General features: G+C 41.0%; 1 protein-coding gene across 2 annotated transcripts in view; it reads right to left on the bottom strand.

Annotated features, from left to right (window-relative positions):
• Window positions 1-18,142, bottom strand: part of LOC146574011 (histone deacetylase 7-like) — a 43,551-nt gene extending 25,409 nt beyond the window's left edge. The window contains exon 1 of one of the 2 annotated variants that reach the window (XM_085273541.1): window positions 17,750-18,142. In XM_085273541.1, the coding sequence (XP_085129667.1) occupies window positions 17,750-17,768 (19 nt within the window). In that variant the 5' untranslated portion in view covers window positions 17,769-18,142. Of the gene's footprint in view, window positions 1-6,700; window positions 7,130-17,749 lie in introns of those variants that run through there. The other variant, XM_085273543.1, reaches the window with a different exon arrangement.
• Window positions 18,143-18,427: the final 285 nt, after the last annotated feature.

The following is an 18,427-nucleotide window of genomic DNA, read 5'->3' as shown; positions in this document are numbered from 1 at the left end:
TGGAGACTCAGACAAACTTGCACACACGTACACACACCCACGCTCACATGCGCGCGCGCACACACACACACACACATGCTCATCAAACGAGTGAGCTCCCCTGAGAAAGAGGAAATGATCAGGAAGCCAATCTCTCTTCTAAACAGAAAACAAACACCTGTGGCACATTTTTCATTTCGCAACAGCCATACATCTCTGGCTTCAACTCACTTTCAACATCACCCCAATGTTATTTATATTATATTTACAACATTTACAACTTAAAAAAGCCAAATTTCCAAACAAATGTGGGGTTTTTTTTGTACTGACACTGAAGCTGTTCCTTTAGGCAGCGTTACAGCGTGACTCATTATCTGACTCGACGAAAAAAAAACCGCAATGTACATTTAAAGAGTTACCTAAACAGTTAAGGTTTCTTCTATGCTGACCCTGAAGGGTTCCAGCAACTCGTGGTTGCTTTCTATCATATTACCAACAGAGCCTAAAAGAGGAGACATACACAGCACACACTTGTTTTGGCATGACAAAAGCAAGAATAAAGGTGTTTTTAGCCATCGTCATTTGTCGCAATGTTTTATTTCTCATCCTAAAACAATGCAAGAGCTGCATAATTACAAGACAAAAATCTGGAGAACTTTATAATAAAGAGAAGTGCATGCCGATAAGATCTGTGTGCGTGCTTCGCTGTCTCTCTTTTCAGCGTTGTGCTGCTAAAAATAGACAGGGGACAAACTTCTGGTTTCTGTAATAGCATATTCGTTTCACAACCACCATCCTCTTTCTGTGGGCCCTACTGCAGCAACATGCTGATGCACTGACACACACACACGCACACCTGCACACACGCATACAATTTACTGGAGCACACGCTCGCGCACACACACAGGCACACACTCACAAAGAAACAGTGACTTCCTGTTTCTAAAGTTAGTCTTCACCATAACATCCTCTTGGTTCATTTAGGCAAGCAGAAACTGCTATTTTGGTTGAATGGCTTCTTTGCAGCTCAAGAGAGCTACAGATATCGCTCAGTAGTATTTATATTCACGCTGTGGCTAAAATGTGCTTTGTTTATTGCTGGTTTAGCCTGAACTCCACAGTGGTATTGGATGGAGTTAAGCCTGGATGTCACACATCATGTTAAGTGCTAGTTACTGTTACTATATACATAAACACTAGCAGCAGGCGTGAGGTTTATGCTTCGTTAGAAGAGCAACAAAGCAGAAAGAGCAGAAGTTCAGAGGAAAAATACATCGAAAGGAATAAAAGAAACAAAAATATATATATGAATACACCGAAGCCTCAAATATGCCAGCCTGTGCACTCATAATGGAAAGAAAATGACATCTTCTCCACCAAGCGGGACACCTTTAGCAGCCCCCACTCCTGCCACCTATCCCTCCACCCTCCACTGCCTCCCTTCCTCTTCCTTACGTTCATAGGAATCCACAGCTGCTGCACACATTCTGTCCCCCACTTCCGAGCAGCTGGAGTATCAATCTCCTTATGTGTTCATTGTGTGTGTGTGTGTGTGTGTGTGTGTGTGTGTGTTTGTCCATCCTATGCACCCTAAGATATTAATAGCTTGCAGTTGTTTCTTTTGAGTGTACACAGCAGGTCTTTGTGTTTGCATAAGAAGAGTCTGCTTGTGTGACAGTTGAGGGTGCATACACGGCTAATAGTGCTTGTGTTGGTGTATTAAGTGTATTAATAATGCCCATTTGTTTCTGCTGAAGGAACACTGTGGCTCTCTGAGCAAGTTTCAGCATATGTAACCGTGCCAGTTTATTTTTAGTGTCACCTGTCATTTAACACTTGTGTTATTGTGTGTAATCAAGCAAGTGCATGTGATTGAGGACAGTGCCGGTTTCTCCACATATTAATAGCATCGCACCACTTGCTTTAATGAGTGTGTGTCATGTGTGTGTGAGAGAGGCTGTGTGTGCTTATGTGTGTATTAATAGCATTCTCATCTGCCCACAAATGTTTCTGTGTATCTGTGGCGTTCGTGCGTCTGGATCTCAGTTAGGCCGAAAGATGATTTGTCACATGAGCATATGTCTTGGGCAATATCAAGAATTTTCCCTTTAGAGATAGGCGAAACTGTGATCACAGTATTAGCTGTGGACGTTGTCGCATGTAACATCGACTCAATGCTAAAGGCAGAACCCACAAATCTCTGTGGTTAGTTTTATCTTTGATTTTATTGTGAATGTTCGGACTAGATTTTATTAGTCCTTTATTTATCCAGGTAAAAAAAAATCTCATTGAAATTAAAAATCTCATTTCCATGAGAGACCTGGCATCATGGCAACAAAAGTCAAAATACACAGGTGATGATTTCTAAGCACAATGTTGATGCTTCTTTCTGGCTACTGCTATTTTTCATCAGCTATCAATTATACCCACCACGTGCAGTTTTCCCACTTGAACTCTGTGATAACTGATAAAACTTTAAGTTCATGTAGGGGGAGAAAAGTTTGGACGGCACAAATTTATAAAGTCCAGAATACGCATCCCTGCTGTCAGTAGCTTCAACCTAATTTGAATTATATCAGTCCTATTGATAGATTTAATGTGATTTCTGAGTAAATGTCCAAACATTATCAGCAGATTGAAAATATTGGTTCATTGTATGAACAGTTGGCAGCTTTTGCAAGACAAACGCCAAAATATGAAATAAATAGATGTCTTATAGGACAGAAATAAGTTCAGGTATCTCTTATTGTGATTTAAGTTCAATAATTGGTATTTATTAGTGAATGAAGTTTGCTTGCAGTAAATAAATTTGCTGTTGTGTGTATTTCTAGATTAGTTGATCAGTTGTTTGGTTTTTGTTAGCTGTCATGTCAACATTGAGATTTCCAAGAAGCTACAGCAGTTAATTTAAATTAAATCCCAAAGATGAGGGTATTCAGTCCTACTATGATAGAAAATGATGAAAAATGTAGGAAACTGGAACCATACAACTATACATTCAATAACTCAATCCAAGGAAAACATGTTGAAATATCTGCAATGTATGTCTGTATGTCTTTGGCATATGTTTCATAATGAGATGTGTGTAATTATTCAAACATGCCCACAAAACTGAGTTGGTGGAAACATCTGGAATCAGTAGTACAGCAGAAGGAGTGACGATTAGCCATTTGGCATCATGGGTGGGATTAATGCCATTGTTGTGTGGTTGTCAAGCGTTGTCATGCTGTGCGGCTCGACACAGATATTTAAAACAGCCCGTGCTCACTTTTTAAGCACCCCTAAGGCATAGCTACTGATTGAGAAACTGAACAGGCTTAACTCCTCTTACTGTGATTTGGTTTGCTCTTTAAACCCTGGCAAACTTAACTTAACTTCAACAGGACACAAAGCAGATGCAAATATGTGAGCGCGTCTTTCTGTCATGGCCATCAGTGCTGCTTTGGCGACTGTTCCTTCAACACTCCACCATAACATAAGACTTTTCTTAGTGATGATGTGTTGCTGAACTGGGGTGGAAAAGGTGAGGGGTCAGCAGTTCGCTGCAAATGGGAGGATATAACTCCCATAGTGTGATTCTCCAACTCGACGTCTCACAGACAGACAATTGTTGAAATGGTTTCATTATTTCTCTTCCAAGACCTCCAAGAGGTCATTGTTTTTTGGAAGAGGGGGAAAAAAGAGATAACTTTTGGCTGGGATGAGTCCGAAATTTGCCTGAGGACACACACGGGACACACACAAATGCGCACATGCACGATGTACCTCTCACTCAGTCCTAATGAGGCTTTAAAGCTCTGAAAGGTGTTGGCACACACATGTCTACACACATGTTTACATAACTCTGCCCTTAATCATGCAAATGAAGGCATGAACCACTGTTTGACCTGATGGGAGCACCGACTGACTTGCTTTACGTACTTCAAAAGAAAGTACTTCAGTGACTGATCATCTGAGCATAGTCTGATTCAGATCAATAGTCTGCACAACCCATCTCCACCCACAGACATTCATCCTACTCTGTAATCCAGATATTACCAGATGTTATGTGACGGATCGTGGCCTTTACACGCCCACACATGCAGAAATATAGGCAAACATCTTTTTTTTCCTGTAAAAGCCAGCACCTGGCATAAGGCTGATTTGACTGAGAAAACAGGTTCTCATATTGACTTCCTACTCTAATTCGCTCGTGTGTCTGTGGTATACTATGTATCGCTGACTGTTATTGCACACTAATAAGAAGACTATGTACACTGAAGGGCTTCTTTGTTTCAAATACACCCTGCAGTTAGTAAGAATAAGCTTACTGTCTTCTGGTACAATCTAGCTTTTTGCTGCTGCTCACGGTCTTTGATTGAACTTTGATTTCCCTATTACGCTTCATTTTATGCCTGTTCTCTCTCACAAACAAAAACACGAGTTCACATGATAAACAACAGGGTGATGGTCCTGTTACTGGTTTTTTTTGAGGAGCAGAGTGTATCAGTAGTCAGCTGAGCTGATTTTAAATCAGGAACAGGAAATGTGATCTGGGGCTCTGGCCAGCCCAGAACACTGTCCCTATTGTCAGAGCTCACACAGGGAAAACACTCGGGACTTTTAAAGGTTATCTGTCCTGGGAAAAGGTTAATATTCTCCTCCATAACTACCCTACAAAGGACAAAGAGACACCCAAAATGGATACTGGATGATGACCCTATCACTAAATATGTCTTTGTTGTGCCTCTTACTATAAATGTATGAGTTTATTTCCAATCAAGAGGGGTCAGAAAAAGGTTCTCTATCAGTGTTTGCTCAACTGTTTTTAAACCACTGACGAAATATACTGGAAAGACGTGAATAATGCTGGTGGTGGAAGATCCCTAACTGGTCAACTTAGTCATCAATGCAGCATGCAAAGCGAAAATAAAACATTTACATGGTCAGTTTATGATCTCTGCTCGATAAAATCAATACTACAGCTCCCATTTAGACCATAAATTATTTGCTGGTTGACAATGAAAATAAACTGGCGACTACCATGATAATCTATCCAGTGCGTATAATTCACGAAAAGAAAAGAAACAACTGGAAAACAACAGTTCCTTTGTTCTGTGTGATAGATCTCTATCGCATCATCTCAACATGAATGAACCAATTAGGAATTCAAGAGAAAATGTATCCACATCTACTTTGATAATCAAACACATGATCTTGGGCTCTTCAAACCAGGCTTTCATTAAGACCAATGGTTCCTGTTATACTGTATGTCCCACTGGGTTTGTGGGAATCAAGTCTATGACGACTAGCGTCCCCTATAAGATGAGCCAAACCAACTGGTTAATCGCTAGGTTAAATAAATAAATACAGTGATTTAGTATGTTTTAAACCACCATTTATTTCTATGACCCCCAATGCAAAGTGAAACTGGGCTTCATGCTGCAAAACCAAACAAAACAACACTGACTGATTTCAGCCCCCACCACAGATAGGCTACTTAGACCAAAGTGTCACTGTCAGTTCATGTTTGCTGTGTGAGAAAAAGCTAAAGTTAAGTTGACTGCGAAAGGCCTCGGTTTACCATAGGCAGACAGTAACACAATTTCTACATCAGCATTGTAAGCGTGAATCATCTTTTCTTTTTGTTCTCTCTGCCATAGAAGGCCTAGTCATAGTGACTAACCCATGTGCTGCCACAGCCTGTGGGCCAAAGGGAATAGTTTAGGTAAGGTGATAAGCTAACAGCAAGGCCTGGTAAATACAATATGATCAAAGTCTTTATTCAGGGATACACTTTTGTAAACACAAAGGGACATAGATGCGAGCAGAGAAATCTAAAAGGCAACAGAAAGGGGCCGCGGGGTGTAGGTGGTGTCGATTCCTCTGGCACGGCCCACATTAAACTAATGTAACTGTATCTCTGTAACAGCACTAAAGGCTATGACCTCATCCCGTGGTGAGAGAGGGAGCAAACCTGGACACATGACACCATTACACCAGCATGGCTGCTGTGGGTGTGTATATGTGGGTGTGCTTTTATTTTCCCTGGATTGAAGGGGCTTGGGTGGGATTGAACTGTTTTCTTATTCCACGACTTCTCTCATATTAAAGCACATCAGCCCACAGTCCATCATACAACCAAACATTTGTTTCCTAGTAGTGAATGAGCAGTGGAGTTTGTCAGCTATGGGCAGATATAGATCCAACAGGAAATTCTACACTCACAATGAGGCCTTAACGCCATAATTGCACACTTATTTGCCCCATTTAATGCCCTAAAATAGTCATGTTGTCTGCCAGATTAGATTACCGGGCCACCTTTTGTTACACATTCAGTTCTTTGTTAAATACTTCCATAGCAGGGTCATGATCTCGAGACATGGAAACTCACTTTATTTAAAATAATAATGATAGTAATTTAAGCAGTTTTTAAACAGTTGTACACCAGCGATTTTTGAAGTGTATAACCATCACGGTCATGTTAGGATTTACACCTGCAGATTTTGGACTGAAGTCAAAAAAATTTTGTTGCAGTGTTTTTTGTTTTGTTTTTTTTAAACAGAGGAGCTGAAATTGAATTCACATTTTCACAATACAACAGTGTGGACACAGTAAGTAGTTCGGCACAAGAAAGTAATAAAGTGACAGTGGTTTTTTTTTTTTTTTAAAGTAATTAGAACATTTACCACGTTTTCTAGCTACTTTTGCAGAACACTTTAAGAAAGTAAACACCGCCTACCTTTTGGAGGTGAAGTTCAAAAGCGACGTATTTGAAACTTTCAAAGGCAGGTGGGAGTAAAAATCCCGTTACGAGGCAGCTACACCAAGTCGGGCGAACGTAAGCACAGTCCAACAGCCTATCCTCGTCATCTTCGCCGGGGTTTTTCCTCCGTTATTGTGACAGTTATCTGACTGCGCGAGGTAAAAATATCAAAAGCGACAGCTCCAGCCGTGAGCGCGCGCCGCTGTCTAAGCCGTACGTCCGTACGTACAGTATAACATCACCTCCGCGCTCCGAAATGTCTCGGTAATCAACTTATGTAAGAGAAAGCGAGTGTGCACGCACTGCTTTCTATTTATCTGTCTCCTCCTCACCGAGTTCGTCTGTCGGTGTTGAAACTGCTGATAAAACCAGCTTGAAGTCTCACTTTCATCCGCGTGTGTGCTGCTGGTGTGCGGGCTCCATCTGCTGAACTCCGCGGGGTAAGGGAGATGCGGATATGTGTGTGTGTGTCTGTGTGTGTGTCTTCTGCTCTACGTCTGGCATAAATGTGAAAAAACGTACCAATATATCCACAGACCGTTTCATCATAGATTTATAATCAGTTTGAATCACTTTGTTGTTCCTGTACTTTATGCTATATTGCAAACTGTTGTGCTACAAGTAAGAAACACTCACTGTGTACACGTTGCTAGTACAGAGTTGGACCCTGTTTTACCTTCAGGACTTCCTTAATTCTTCTTGGTACACATTCAGCAAGGTTTTGGAAACTTTCCCTGGTCCGTACTGACGTGACAGCGTCACACAGCAGATTTGTGAGCTGCTCAACCGTGACTAGGGTTGCCAACTCCCTGAAAAATAAATAAGGGACACCTCGTGGCCAGGGCCGGGCGACCCAGTTGTCTTCACCCTTCCCAGTGTGGTGAATTTTCTAGCTCTTTTTTTGTGTGTGAAATAATTTTTTTTAACCATTTGACTTGAAGTTGATTTAAGTAGATGCATATTCTATTCTTTGTGATATGAACACATGTGAAACAAATGATCATTTAGCCATTTATTTTTAGCTCAAAATGACAACATTAACACAGTAAAACAGGTCTCTTTCTTAAACAGAAGCCTGTCATGCTTAACTTTTGAGAATATAAGTAAATCTTTCTTTAAAAGAACTCTGTCCTGCTTAACTTAAAATAATAGAAAACAATAGAAAGAAAAATATTCTTGTAACAGTGCACATTTAGTGCATTTAGTACAATTGGCTTCAGTTGAGGTATTATTTCAGCTTTTCTAATGCTAATCAGCTGCTCCTGTTTGTAAACCCGCTTGTTCCCATGATTACGCATCTTAACTCATCATCATTATTCATCTATGTATTACTTTTATGTATTAGTGATCTATTTGTTGTAATCATCTATCCTTGCAGTTGTTTATTACACAAAATAAATTATATTATCACACTTCTGGCCACATAGCGCTGATATTCACTGCACATGCCCATATTAACGTTTTCCAGCCAGGTGTTTTCCTTTTCCCATTCTTCCCTTTCTCTGAGGGGAACAAACATTGCTGCTCTAATGCTGGGCTCACACTGTGCGGTTTTTGGCCCATTTTGAGCCGATTTTTGAGTGATCGGACCGATTTTGGCCTTCATTGTGCGTCGTGTAGTATACGTGGGGTAACGAGAAGTGATTAACACCTCACGACCAGCTCCCGATCATCAATCGCTCGTGAGCCGCTCACACTGCTCGCGCGCAAACACGTAAACGTTGGTGAAAAAGACGGCGCAGCACAGCTGTGCAGCGTGTGATCTGGACACAAGCGATGGAGGCACAACTTGTAGAACTTTGGAAAGCTCATCCGAGCCTTTTCCATGTGGCATCACAAAATTATCACGACCACAACAACCGTGAAAATAGTTGGATTTACACTGCTGCTCAATCACAGCTGCCTGATCAATGTTTTTCATTAGCAATTTAGCAAAGTTGATGGTAGTGGTGTGTCTGTGTGAGTGAAAGACAGAGAGAGCGAGCGACAGATTTTCTGTTATAACCTTCATTTTATGGAGGCACAGTGTGAGCACTCAGGTCGCATCAGAGCATCGGGCCGTATAGTGTGAGACCTGCATCGTGACCTATGAACGTCTAACCCCTGTGAGTCAATCGTGCAGTTTGAGCAGGAGCTGAATAACGTGACTGAAAAAATCGCACAGTGTCTGCCCAGCTTTAGGTGTACTGTCATCCGAGACTTGCACCGCAGAGTCGGCGTTTGTTTCCCTGTTGGCCATGCTTCTTGTTGTGGTCATCTGTTGTCTTCCGGTATTTTCTCCGCAAGCGACCTTTCCTCGACCAATGAGATGAGCGGTAATCTGAATTGTCATACTCGAATTGTCATAAGTGTGCTGTCAGCTCATTGGTCACAAAGCAGGAGAGGGGCTGGGAATTATGTTTTCAAACAAAGTGTTAATTCCATAAACATTTATAGACTACTTTTGATTCTCACTGTATTACGGGACAAAGTGCGTCCCTTATTAGCTCAATACGGGACGTGTACTTTTGTTTCGAAATACGGGACGATTCCGTATTTTAAGGGACGGTTGGCAACCCTAACCGTGACGCAATCTCCACATCCCAAAGGTGCTCTGTTGGATTGAGGTCTGCTGAGTGTGGAGGCCAGTGAACTCATTGCCATATCCAAGAAACCAGTTTGAGATGATTTGAAGTTTGTGACACGGGGCAGGAGGCAGCCATCAGAAGATGGCTACACTGCAGTCATAAAGGGACTGACCTGGTCAGCAGCAATACTCTGATAGGCTGTTGCCAGTTGCCAAGATAATATCCTCTACACATCGTTATGCCACCAACAGCAGCCGCAACCATTAACACATGGCACGATGGATCCATGCATTCATGCTGTTTGCAACAAATTCTGACCCTACCATCAGATTAACACAACAGAAATCGAAAGTCACGATATTTTTCTAATGTTCTATTTTTGTTCACTTTTAGTGAGCCCATTTGAAGTGTAAACACAGTTTCCTGTTCTTAGCTTTCAGGCGTGGCACCCTGTGTGGTCTTCTGCTTCTGGTTATTTCAGTTACATTGTGGTACTTTTCCTTTGACTTCTGACATCATCGAGGCATTTTCAGTCAAAGACTAACTGGATGGTTTTTCTCTATTTTTATTTTTGTTGATTGTTCCCTGTAAACCCTAGAGATGGTGTGGAATAGATCAGCAGTTTCTGAAATACTCAGAAAAGCCTGTCTGGCACCAGCAACCACTTCACATTCAAATGGCTGATTAGACATTTGTGTTAATGAGCATTTAAACATGTGTACCTAATAAACCGGTCAACGAGTGTATCTACTGTACACTGAGTGAAAGCTAGTTAAGCCAAAGTAGACAATCTTGTTCTGAAACTGTGGAAATGGTAGAATTGGTCTCTATTCTATTGTAGGCTAAGCAGACTTCAGTATTCTCTAAATGTCAGAGTGAACTTTGTTTTTCATAGCTCCCCCCTCCAACCACCAAAAAATATATAACTTGTATTTAAGATATAAGATGTCATGGCAGGAAAAGCAAAGGAATTACTTACATTTTTGTGTGCGAGACATGAGAGTCTGACAGCGTGAACACTGCAGTGACTGATTTTAATAATGACACCCGTGCTTTTCTTACCGTGACATGTCATCAGTCAAAAAGACTTGTAGCTACAGTCATCAGGCTAAAAATGAAAAAAAATAAAATAAAAAATACACGCATGCATTGTTACTAAGTTCCACTTCCAAAAACAGAAGAATGCAGGTATCGCAGTAGGTAACAGTTGACTGAAATACAATAGGATGAGTCACCACTGGTGACATAACAAAAGCCACGCTACACATCCCCACAGCAACAGCATAATTTAACAATGAGTAAAGTGAAACTACCGTAACGTTGATTAACACGATCCTTAACGACTTTCACAATACATCTATAAAGATGAATTACTCTCTGTGTTTGATGTGCAGTTATGTAGACACAGCAGTTACTGATTTGCTGCAGGACGACAATGCAGGTGAAATGTTGTTTTTGCCTTATTAATGATCATATTGTGCAAATAGTTAAACAGTTATTTTGAATGTGTCAGTTTTATAGCAAATACATCGTGCACATCTGGAGCAGTTTTATGTTATCTCACATGTAAATCTGACCACACAAATGACCTGGAAGCCATGAAAGTCTGTGTTTAGCTAACTGCTAACTGCTAATTTTACTTTTTAATTTGTCATCTGACCACCATGTGAACCTCACTGGACAGTAGATATATCACATTGTATAATATAAAAGTAATAGACTGTGATATCGTTGCTACAGCAACACCATGCATTTGTGCTCCACGGTCCTCACAACAATGGGACAAGCCCAGGTATCTCTGACAGCAAGAGCCAAGCCTCCGATGATGATTTAGTACCTAAAAAAGGAGCTAGTTGAACAATGCACTGGACTCTGAAAAATATGCAAGAAAATTACTCCTGCTAAACACACACCAAGCTGTGAAGCCATGAAAAAGTCAATACCATATGTCACCCCTCAAATGTTTTTCTTTTGTTTCCAAGGAGCCAAAGTTTTATTTAATTTTTTAAAGTGAGTCTTGAGCAATAGTTCTCCAGGCTTTCAAAGGTCTTTCAGAATTTTTCTTTGGACATTGGCGGATTTTTCCACTCATTTTCAATCCAGTCCTGATCATTTTCAGGTGAATGTTTTTTTGTTTTTTTTTCTTAAGCCGCTTAACACTGAGCCATTCAGGCATAAAAAGGCACCTTTCACAAGAGATGAACCAGTGTTGTTTCTACGCATTGCAGACAACTTATCAAAGAACCAGTTTTAAATTGTGTTTTTAGGCATTTGTTACTAGCAGCCTGTTGGAAAAATATACAATCTGTACCAATTTCTTTAGCTGAATCGATGAAAAATGCCAAAGACAACAGTTTAACAGGCATAAAATAATAATTTTGCACCAACAAAGTGATTCCCAAAGAACTATTAGCTGAAAACTCATCTCAGCATGTTGTGCAGTGTGTCCTTAAAGTGAAGGTAAAACAAAAAGAGTTAAAAATAAAAATCCAGCAAAGACTTGAGATATGCACCTGGCCCTTCACTTGATGCATTTGCTGTTCATTGAAGTCTTACCAGAAGCTTTCAGTAAGCCATTCTTACAGATAAGAAACAGGGAGTAAAGGCTGAGGTATGCTAAATTACAAGAGAACAGAACTGAAAATCAGTGGCAACAAGTCTAACGGAACGAAAGGCAGCAATCATCCAAATAAGAGCTTTGAATGTCCTTGAAGGAGCCTGGAGAACTATTCCTGAAGAGTACTTAAAGAAATTATAAGAAGTCTTGTCCACTAGAGTGGAGACAGTGTGGAAGACCAAAGGTGGCTTATTGAAAAACCGACTTTCAAGCGCATTACAATTGTACAAACTCTGTGTTTGCCTTTTTGCTGTATTTCCATGTATGATTGCTCATGTTTCAATGAATCACTGCACTTATCTCCAATGTTCCTTTCAGAATATAAAGAAATGAGGGATGACTAAAGACGTTTGCCTAGTACTGTACTAGCAGCTGGTGATGTGTGACCCAAAAAGTACACAAATGAGTCAGCCGAGCATCGCTAGCTGCACGCGATAGTTGCACTCCATACAGGACGAGCAAATGGTGGATGGAAATTACTGCCGTGTTTAAGCAACTGGTTAAAAGAGCTCGACCCGGGACACAACATCCCAGGTAGAAAATATTCTTCAGTTTTGTCATGCGACAGTATTGTGTAGGCTAAGCTTTATAAAGTTAAGTATCTTTAGTGATTAAACTAAAAAGCCATGTTCTTACTCTCCTTAAAATTTCCAGGGAAATTCTCAGTAGATTCCCATTTTGATAGTTTATTTATTTACATTCACCCATAAATGCTGCTGTCCCTGAGCTGTAAGCATCAATAAAACATTGTTCAGCAAGTTTTTTCTCTATATCATAAAAAATACTATCGAGAATTTTCTTGAAATATCTGCCGTTATGTCTCTTTCTCTCCTCTCCTGGACAGCAATATGCGAGTTTATCGCTAAAAATACTCACACGTTCTTTTGCATCCATGCTCATCCAGATTAAGTCAGCATAACTGGAAAACCTAACATAAACTAATCACAGAGACAACAACTGATAACTGTCAGCGAACTAGGTCAGTTCTATTTTTTTTCCATTTCATGTGACTCAGACTGGTCCTATGATGGAGTCAGTAGATTTGAGGTTGTTAAATTATGTACCTAAAGGGAAAATTGTGGCCTGAGAATTTAAAAAAAAACCTCCTATCAACAGCACTTTGTGCTTTTCCTTGTACTCTTGGCAGGTTTTACCAGTCCATCCCAGAGTCACGGGGCTGACTGTGGCCTGAATCATTTGAGATGCGTTCGAGCAAATTGAATTTGATTCGAGTTTGAACAGCACATGCTTCAGACAGAGCTTCTCCTATTTACAGATATAGAGGTCATTTGGAAACGGTTGCTACTAAAATTACATTTGCCAATAAATTAGCTTATTTTGGATTTATTAAATCATTCCATGAGCTGTTATTAAAACATCATTATTCATATTAAGGAGGGCAAAAACAGGCTTCTTTCAGCTGGCAGTGATCACTGTCAGCTGGAATTTGCAGCCTAATACGGTTGGTAATGATTTTATTTTTTAATATTTATGTTAATACATTGTCTACAGATGTCAGTAGAGCTCTCTCTTCTTACTTTCCACCCTCACAGCATCACTTTATTGCCTTTGCAGTCAACGAGCACTCTGGCTGCTGGTAGCACTGAGTATTTAGATTTCACCATGCAAACCTTTTGGATTCTGGACAGTGGGGTCTGACTAGACCCTCCAGTAAAAATATCCTAATGTCAGCGAGGTATCGGGGCTCAATTTTCCCCCAAATTTCCAAAAGGATATTAAAACGGAAAACACTGGTAGGGAGCGATAGAGTGAAATGGCACACGGGATACATGGGAAGGACTTCAAGGTGGAGGTTTGTGGCCGGTGGGGCTCGCTCCTCATTCAGTCACAGGAAGCCGGTAGGAATGAGAGGAATGCAGTCAGGCAATACGGTGATGGAGGGAGCAGCAGTTGCAGGGCAGATTGCCAGAAAGAACGGAAAAAGGAAAAGATAGGAAGAGTGAAAAGTGATTAAAGGGTGAAAAAAATGGCAGGTCTCATTTACCAAAAACAGACGCCCAGTGGCAATTTGTTGTTGCTCACCGTGCAAGTGTAACTTCTTTGTCTGATACTGACCACAGGATGCGGATAATGTGCATGATATTGGAGGGGTCAGGCACGGAAATACCTCAGTACATTATTGGGATTGGGATTGGAATGTGTGGAGTTATCAGTCGGACAGATTTCCTGAAAATGGATGGAAGCAGAGGATCCATAAACAACAATAAATGATTGTTTTTTTGTCATCCTACCTTAGAGACACATCTGTGCAGACAGAAACGTGCTTCGACATGAAGGGAAACATGCACGCAGGTGGCGCTATGTGCAGTCTGTTTTACTTATCCAGTTTTCTCTTTCATTCTGATATGTTTATTTTTTATGTTTGCTCCTTTTTTTTCTCACTACTGTGCCAGTTATTCCAGTTTTCCCACAAAAAGACTTTAGCAGACGCAGTAAACTGACAGAAAGCGTGCATGAGGGGATGGTAAACAGGATGCGCTCAAGCAGCACAGGATTGGATATTTGCTGTGTGCCACCTCAAATGAGGTGCTCACTTCCAACCTCTGCAGTCTTTAGGCTCATTGTTTTGGTTTTGCACCACTTTCCTGTTTAGATTAACGCTAACTCTCATTAGCCTCTTTTTCATGTGCAGCTGTATGTTATCATAAAAGCTAACATGATCTACTGTTAAGTACAAATGCAGGAGCATCAGATAGATAAAAGTTAGCCAATGAAGATGCTTCAACACTTTACAGGGCGGTGCCAAACATAAGGCCCGGGGGCTAGAATCGGTCTGGCAAAGACTCCAGGCTGGCCCACTGGAAAATAGGTAGATAAACAATTAAATGACAGAAAACCTCCTATTTTTTCACTATCTGCTACAGAAATGTGATGTTAATTTTACACATTTATGTCTCACAATTTAAGCCCCAAAATTTGACATACTGTCCAAATTGTACTTATTTTTCTTGTATTAAGAAATCTGATAGACTAAATTTTAGTTTAGACAGAAGGAGTTTCACTGGTCTGGCCCACTTAAAATCAAAGTGGACTGTTTATGGCCCACAGTGTAAAGTGTGATATATTAGTGTTGTGTTTATAGCTTGCTTTGTTTCCTCAAAGTGGCTAAAAAGATCAATTTAGCATAATTAATGGTGCTTTAAGCTGTTAATGTGGTTTGCAAAACCGAGTTAAATGAAAGCCAGTAAAAATGAAAAAGACAAAAATCGTGTATTCAATGTAAAATTGTGGTTTTCAAACTTGTGTCATAAACCATAGCACGTGTTCAGGTGGGCCTCGCTAAGCTTGAGCTAGCAGCTGTGTGGTAACTTTGAACCAAGGGAAGCTGCTGGAGGCCGCTCGCAGCGGCGGGTGCAGCCTCTAAAGCCTTTCCATTCCCGACAGCAAAGCGTAGGAAAGCCACAGAGGGGAGCGATGGCGCTCATCGCTCGCCTGGTTTCTTGGGAAACTGTCTGTGACACTGGAAAGTGTCGCTTTGTGACGCCTTCACACTCCTCTGCGAGCGCGTGTGAAAAACATTTCAAAGTTTGGAGCAGTGTATAAACCTCTGACAATGTGTTCAATGTGGCTTTTAACGCATTTTGCATATCAGGCTGCACAAACCCACGAGGTGGTGATTTTACTGAAGGTTCTGTAAACTTTGCTGCTCTTGAAAGAAAGGTCTTAAGATGTGGAACTGTGCTCGCAGCGGCCACAGTGCATTTCTGAAAATCCTCCTGCTTATAACCCATGCTGTTGCCTACATAAAAATTTAAACAGAGAGGAAAGCAAAACCCTTAAGATATATAATCTTTCCTGCTATGAGGGCTTTTTGGATCTAGTCTTGAAATTTTTGAAGCTCTTAAATGAAACTACTTCCTCCAGTTCAGCTCAACACCGCCACAGATCAGGCTCTTACATTAAAAGTACACTTCCACAAGATAGTAGTATAAATATTAATGACTGGGTCATTTGTTTTTATTAATCAAAACAAACAACAGCCTGAGAAGACGACCTGAGCTTACAAAAGGACACTCACTAGAGGGTCTCTACACGTCCTTCCTCATTGCTTTATAGTGCTCACTTCACTCCAGTTTGCAGCCTCTCCTGTCATGAAGAACCCTCTTTAGACCAGAGCCGGCCTGATGAAAGCCGCTCTGATTTGCTGCACTTCTGGCCTGCCGTAAAGCCAAGTTATGGTACTCTCAATCATCAGCTCGGAAAATGTAATGGGCTGGTGCAAATCCACAAAAACAAATGATGTGTTGTGGGTTTGATCAGAAAACAAAAATTATTGGTGGAGATTTCCAAAAATAAACAATGACCTCAGGTGAAACCTTTAGAGAAAGCCACAGCAGACCGCAAGACTAATATCGCAGATGTCAAAATGAAACATTTTTAGCAGTCCTTCCTTTGGCCTCAGACACAAAGTCTGAAACCGAGAGGGAGAGTGACGTCCCAGAAGGCCACTTTTAGAAGACCGTGGCCTCTTAACTTGTTGCCCCCCGACCTTTACAAACCAAACAAACCAGAACTCTGATGATTTATCACAGCACCAGAAACACAAACTACCAAGTTCATCTACTTGTTTGTCTTCTCAAATTTGATTTCACATTTTGCACTTTGTTCTTCTCCAATCAAATCAAATAGGTTGTCACGTTCCAATACACTTTAAAAATGGCCACAAATATCCATTATTATTAATTAATCATTTTGTCCATGAACTTCCACATGTTGCTATAAATCCTCAATTTAGAAGTTTTAAATTTCTCTTTTAATTCAGCCAAACAAAACTATGTAAAGAGCCGTCATGTCCCCCATTACTTTAAAGACAGCAGAGCAATTAAAGTCTGATTTATAGTCCTAAAAAAACACGTAGCGGAGTCTCTAAATGTGTAGCAGCACATGGGAGTAAAAATAGAGCCAAAGTTTAGTGCTTTGAGCGAGAGAGGAGCCAAAGGCCGAAGCCAGCGTTTCATCTTATGCAGGAAGATTTACTGTATGTAGAGTCACAGTGCACGAAAACAAGGAAGAGGTGGTGAAAAGCTAAACCTGCTGTACAGTGCGCCCCCCTATCTTTACCTGCGTTCTACAAATGAGCCCCCCCCCCCCAAAAAAAGCATGCCATGTTAAAGCAAGATTTGTCATGTCAACACATTTTCAATGTTCCTTTACTCGTGATATCCTTGGTTGCTGTGCTGCCAGTCAACTCTCACTGTCAAACAAATCTCTTTCCACCTTTTCGCCGTCTCTTCTCTATCGCTCTGTCTCCTCCAGCAGTTCATCGCAGTGAGGGACTGTTGTTTTCTGTCTACTTGTTTCAGGCGCTCTTATACTTTTCGTGGACACACTAAGTCTCCAGGGTGCCTGCTCTGTTTCCAATTTTCTCCCCTTCCCAATCCTGAGAAACAGCACGTCCAAAACCAAACAAATAAAGCCAGAAAAAAACAAATCAAATGGAGTAAGAAATCATTTATCCTTGTTACCCAACCGCAGTGTCCTTCCCGGGCATTTGATACACATGTATGATCTTAAAGTGTTTGCATACATTACAGTGTGTGTAATAAATTAAGAACAAACTCAATCTTCTCAAAACTCACAGCCAAACCAAAACTCTTAGCACTTAAAACCACTCTCCAACAACTGGACCAAAAAAACCACGTCCACATCTGCAAGTTTAACTAAAAATCCACTCCTAAGTTCATGAAAGGCTGACATACTTTCCTGGTGATACATTTACGTTCAGTCCCTGAAGAAGACTCTTTTTTTTTTTTTTTTAAACACAGCTGTTAATTATTCCTTCACAGATAGATAGAAAATAGAAAATGTGCAAAAGCTCACCGGCTTTCTGCGCTGACATTCAGCGAGTGGTCCTTCTGTGCTCCCACAGCGAGTCCAGTCAGTCACAGGAGGCAGTGGTGGGACGGAGTGGAAAGCTCAGGGAGAAGATAGCTCCTGCTCTGACAGGGGAGTGGTGGTGCTGCAGCGCCGGAGCCCAACCGTGCGCTCACAACGCGAGTCACAGTCAACTGCTTGACACAAGCAGCTCCCTCTGACTTTTCTGTGTCTTGCACTTCCTCTCATGTGAGCTGAACTATCTCGCTGTAGTTTTTTTTCTTTTTCTCTCTCACTCTTTCGAAGTCGCTACCCTTAATTCTCTGTTTCAGAGAAGACACAGTTGCTCTGCCCTATCACACACACACGCACACACACACAAACTAACTTATTTGGCAGGGCTCCCCTTGCACCAGAAGCTCCAGAGAGGAGGGAGGGGATGGGGTTTGTGGACATTGTGTGTGTGTGTGCACGCGTGCAGACAAAAAGAAAGAGAGAGCGACAGATTGTGTAGTCACTTGCGTCTGACAGACAATAGCAGGAAGTGTTGCTTTTGGATGCACAAAGTACACAAGAATGAAATAAGAAAACTGCGACAAGCGTGAAACTTTAATGATTTTTACTTTTAAACATTACAGTGGTGCTTATCTCTCAAAGTGAAGCAAACACCGAAGGAATAACAGC

Source organism: Mchenga conophoros, linkage group LG5 (genome assembly GCF_057382185.1).
Source record: "Mchenga conophoros isolate Kocher_MC1m ecotype Shallow Benthic linkage group LG5, M_conophoros_male_GT1.1, whole genome shotgun sequence".
Classification (NCBI taxonomy): Eukaryota; Metazoa; Chordata; class Actinopteri; order Cichliformes; family Cichlidae; genus Mchenga; species Mchenga conophoros.
Note: the sequence above shows the minus strand (reverse complement) of the source record. Positions and strands in the feature narration are given on the sequence as shown.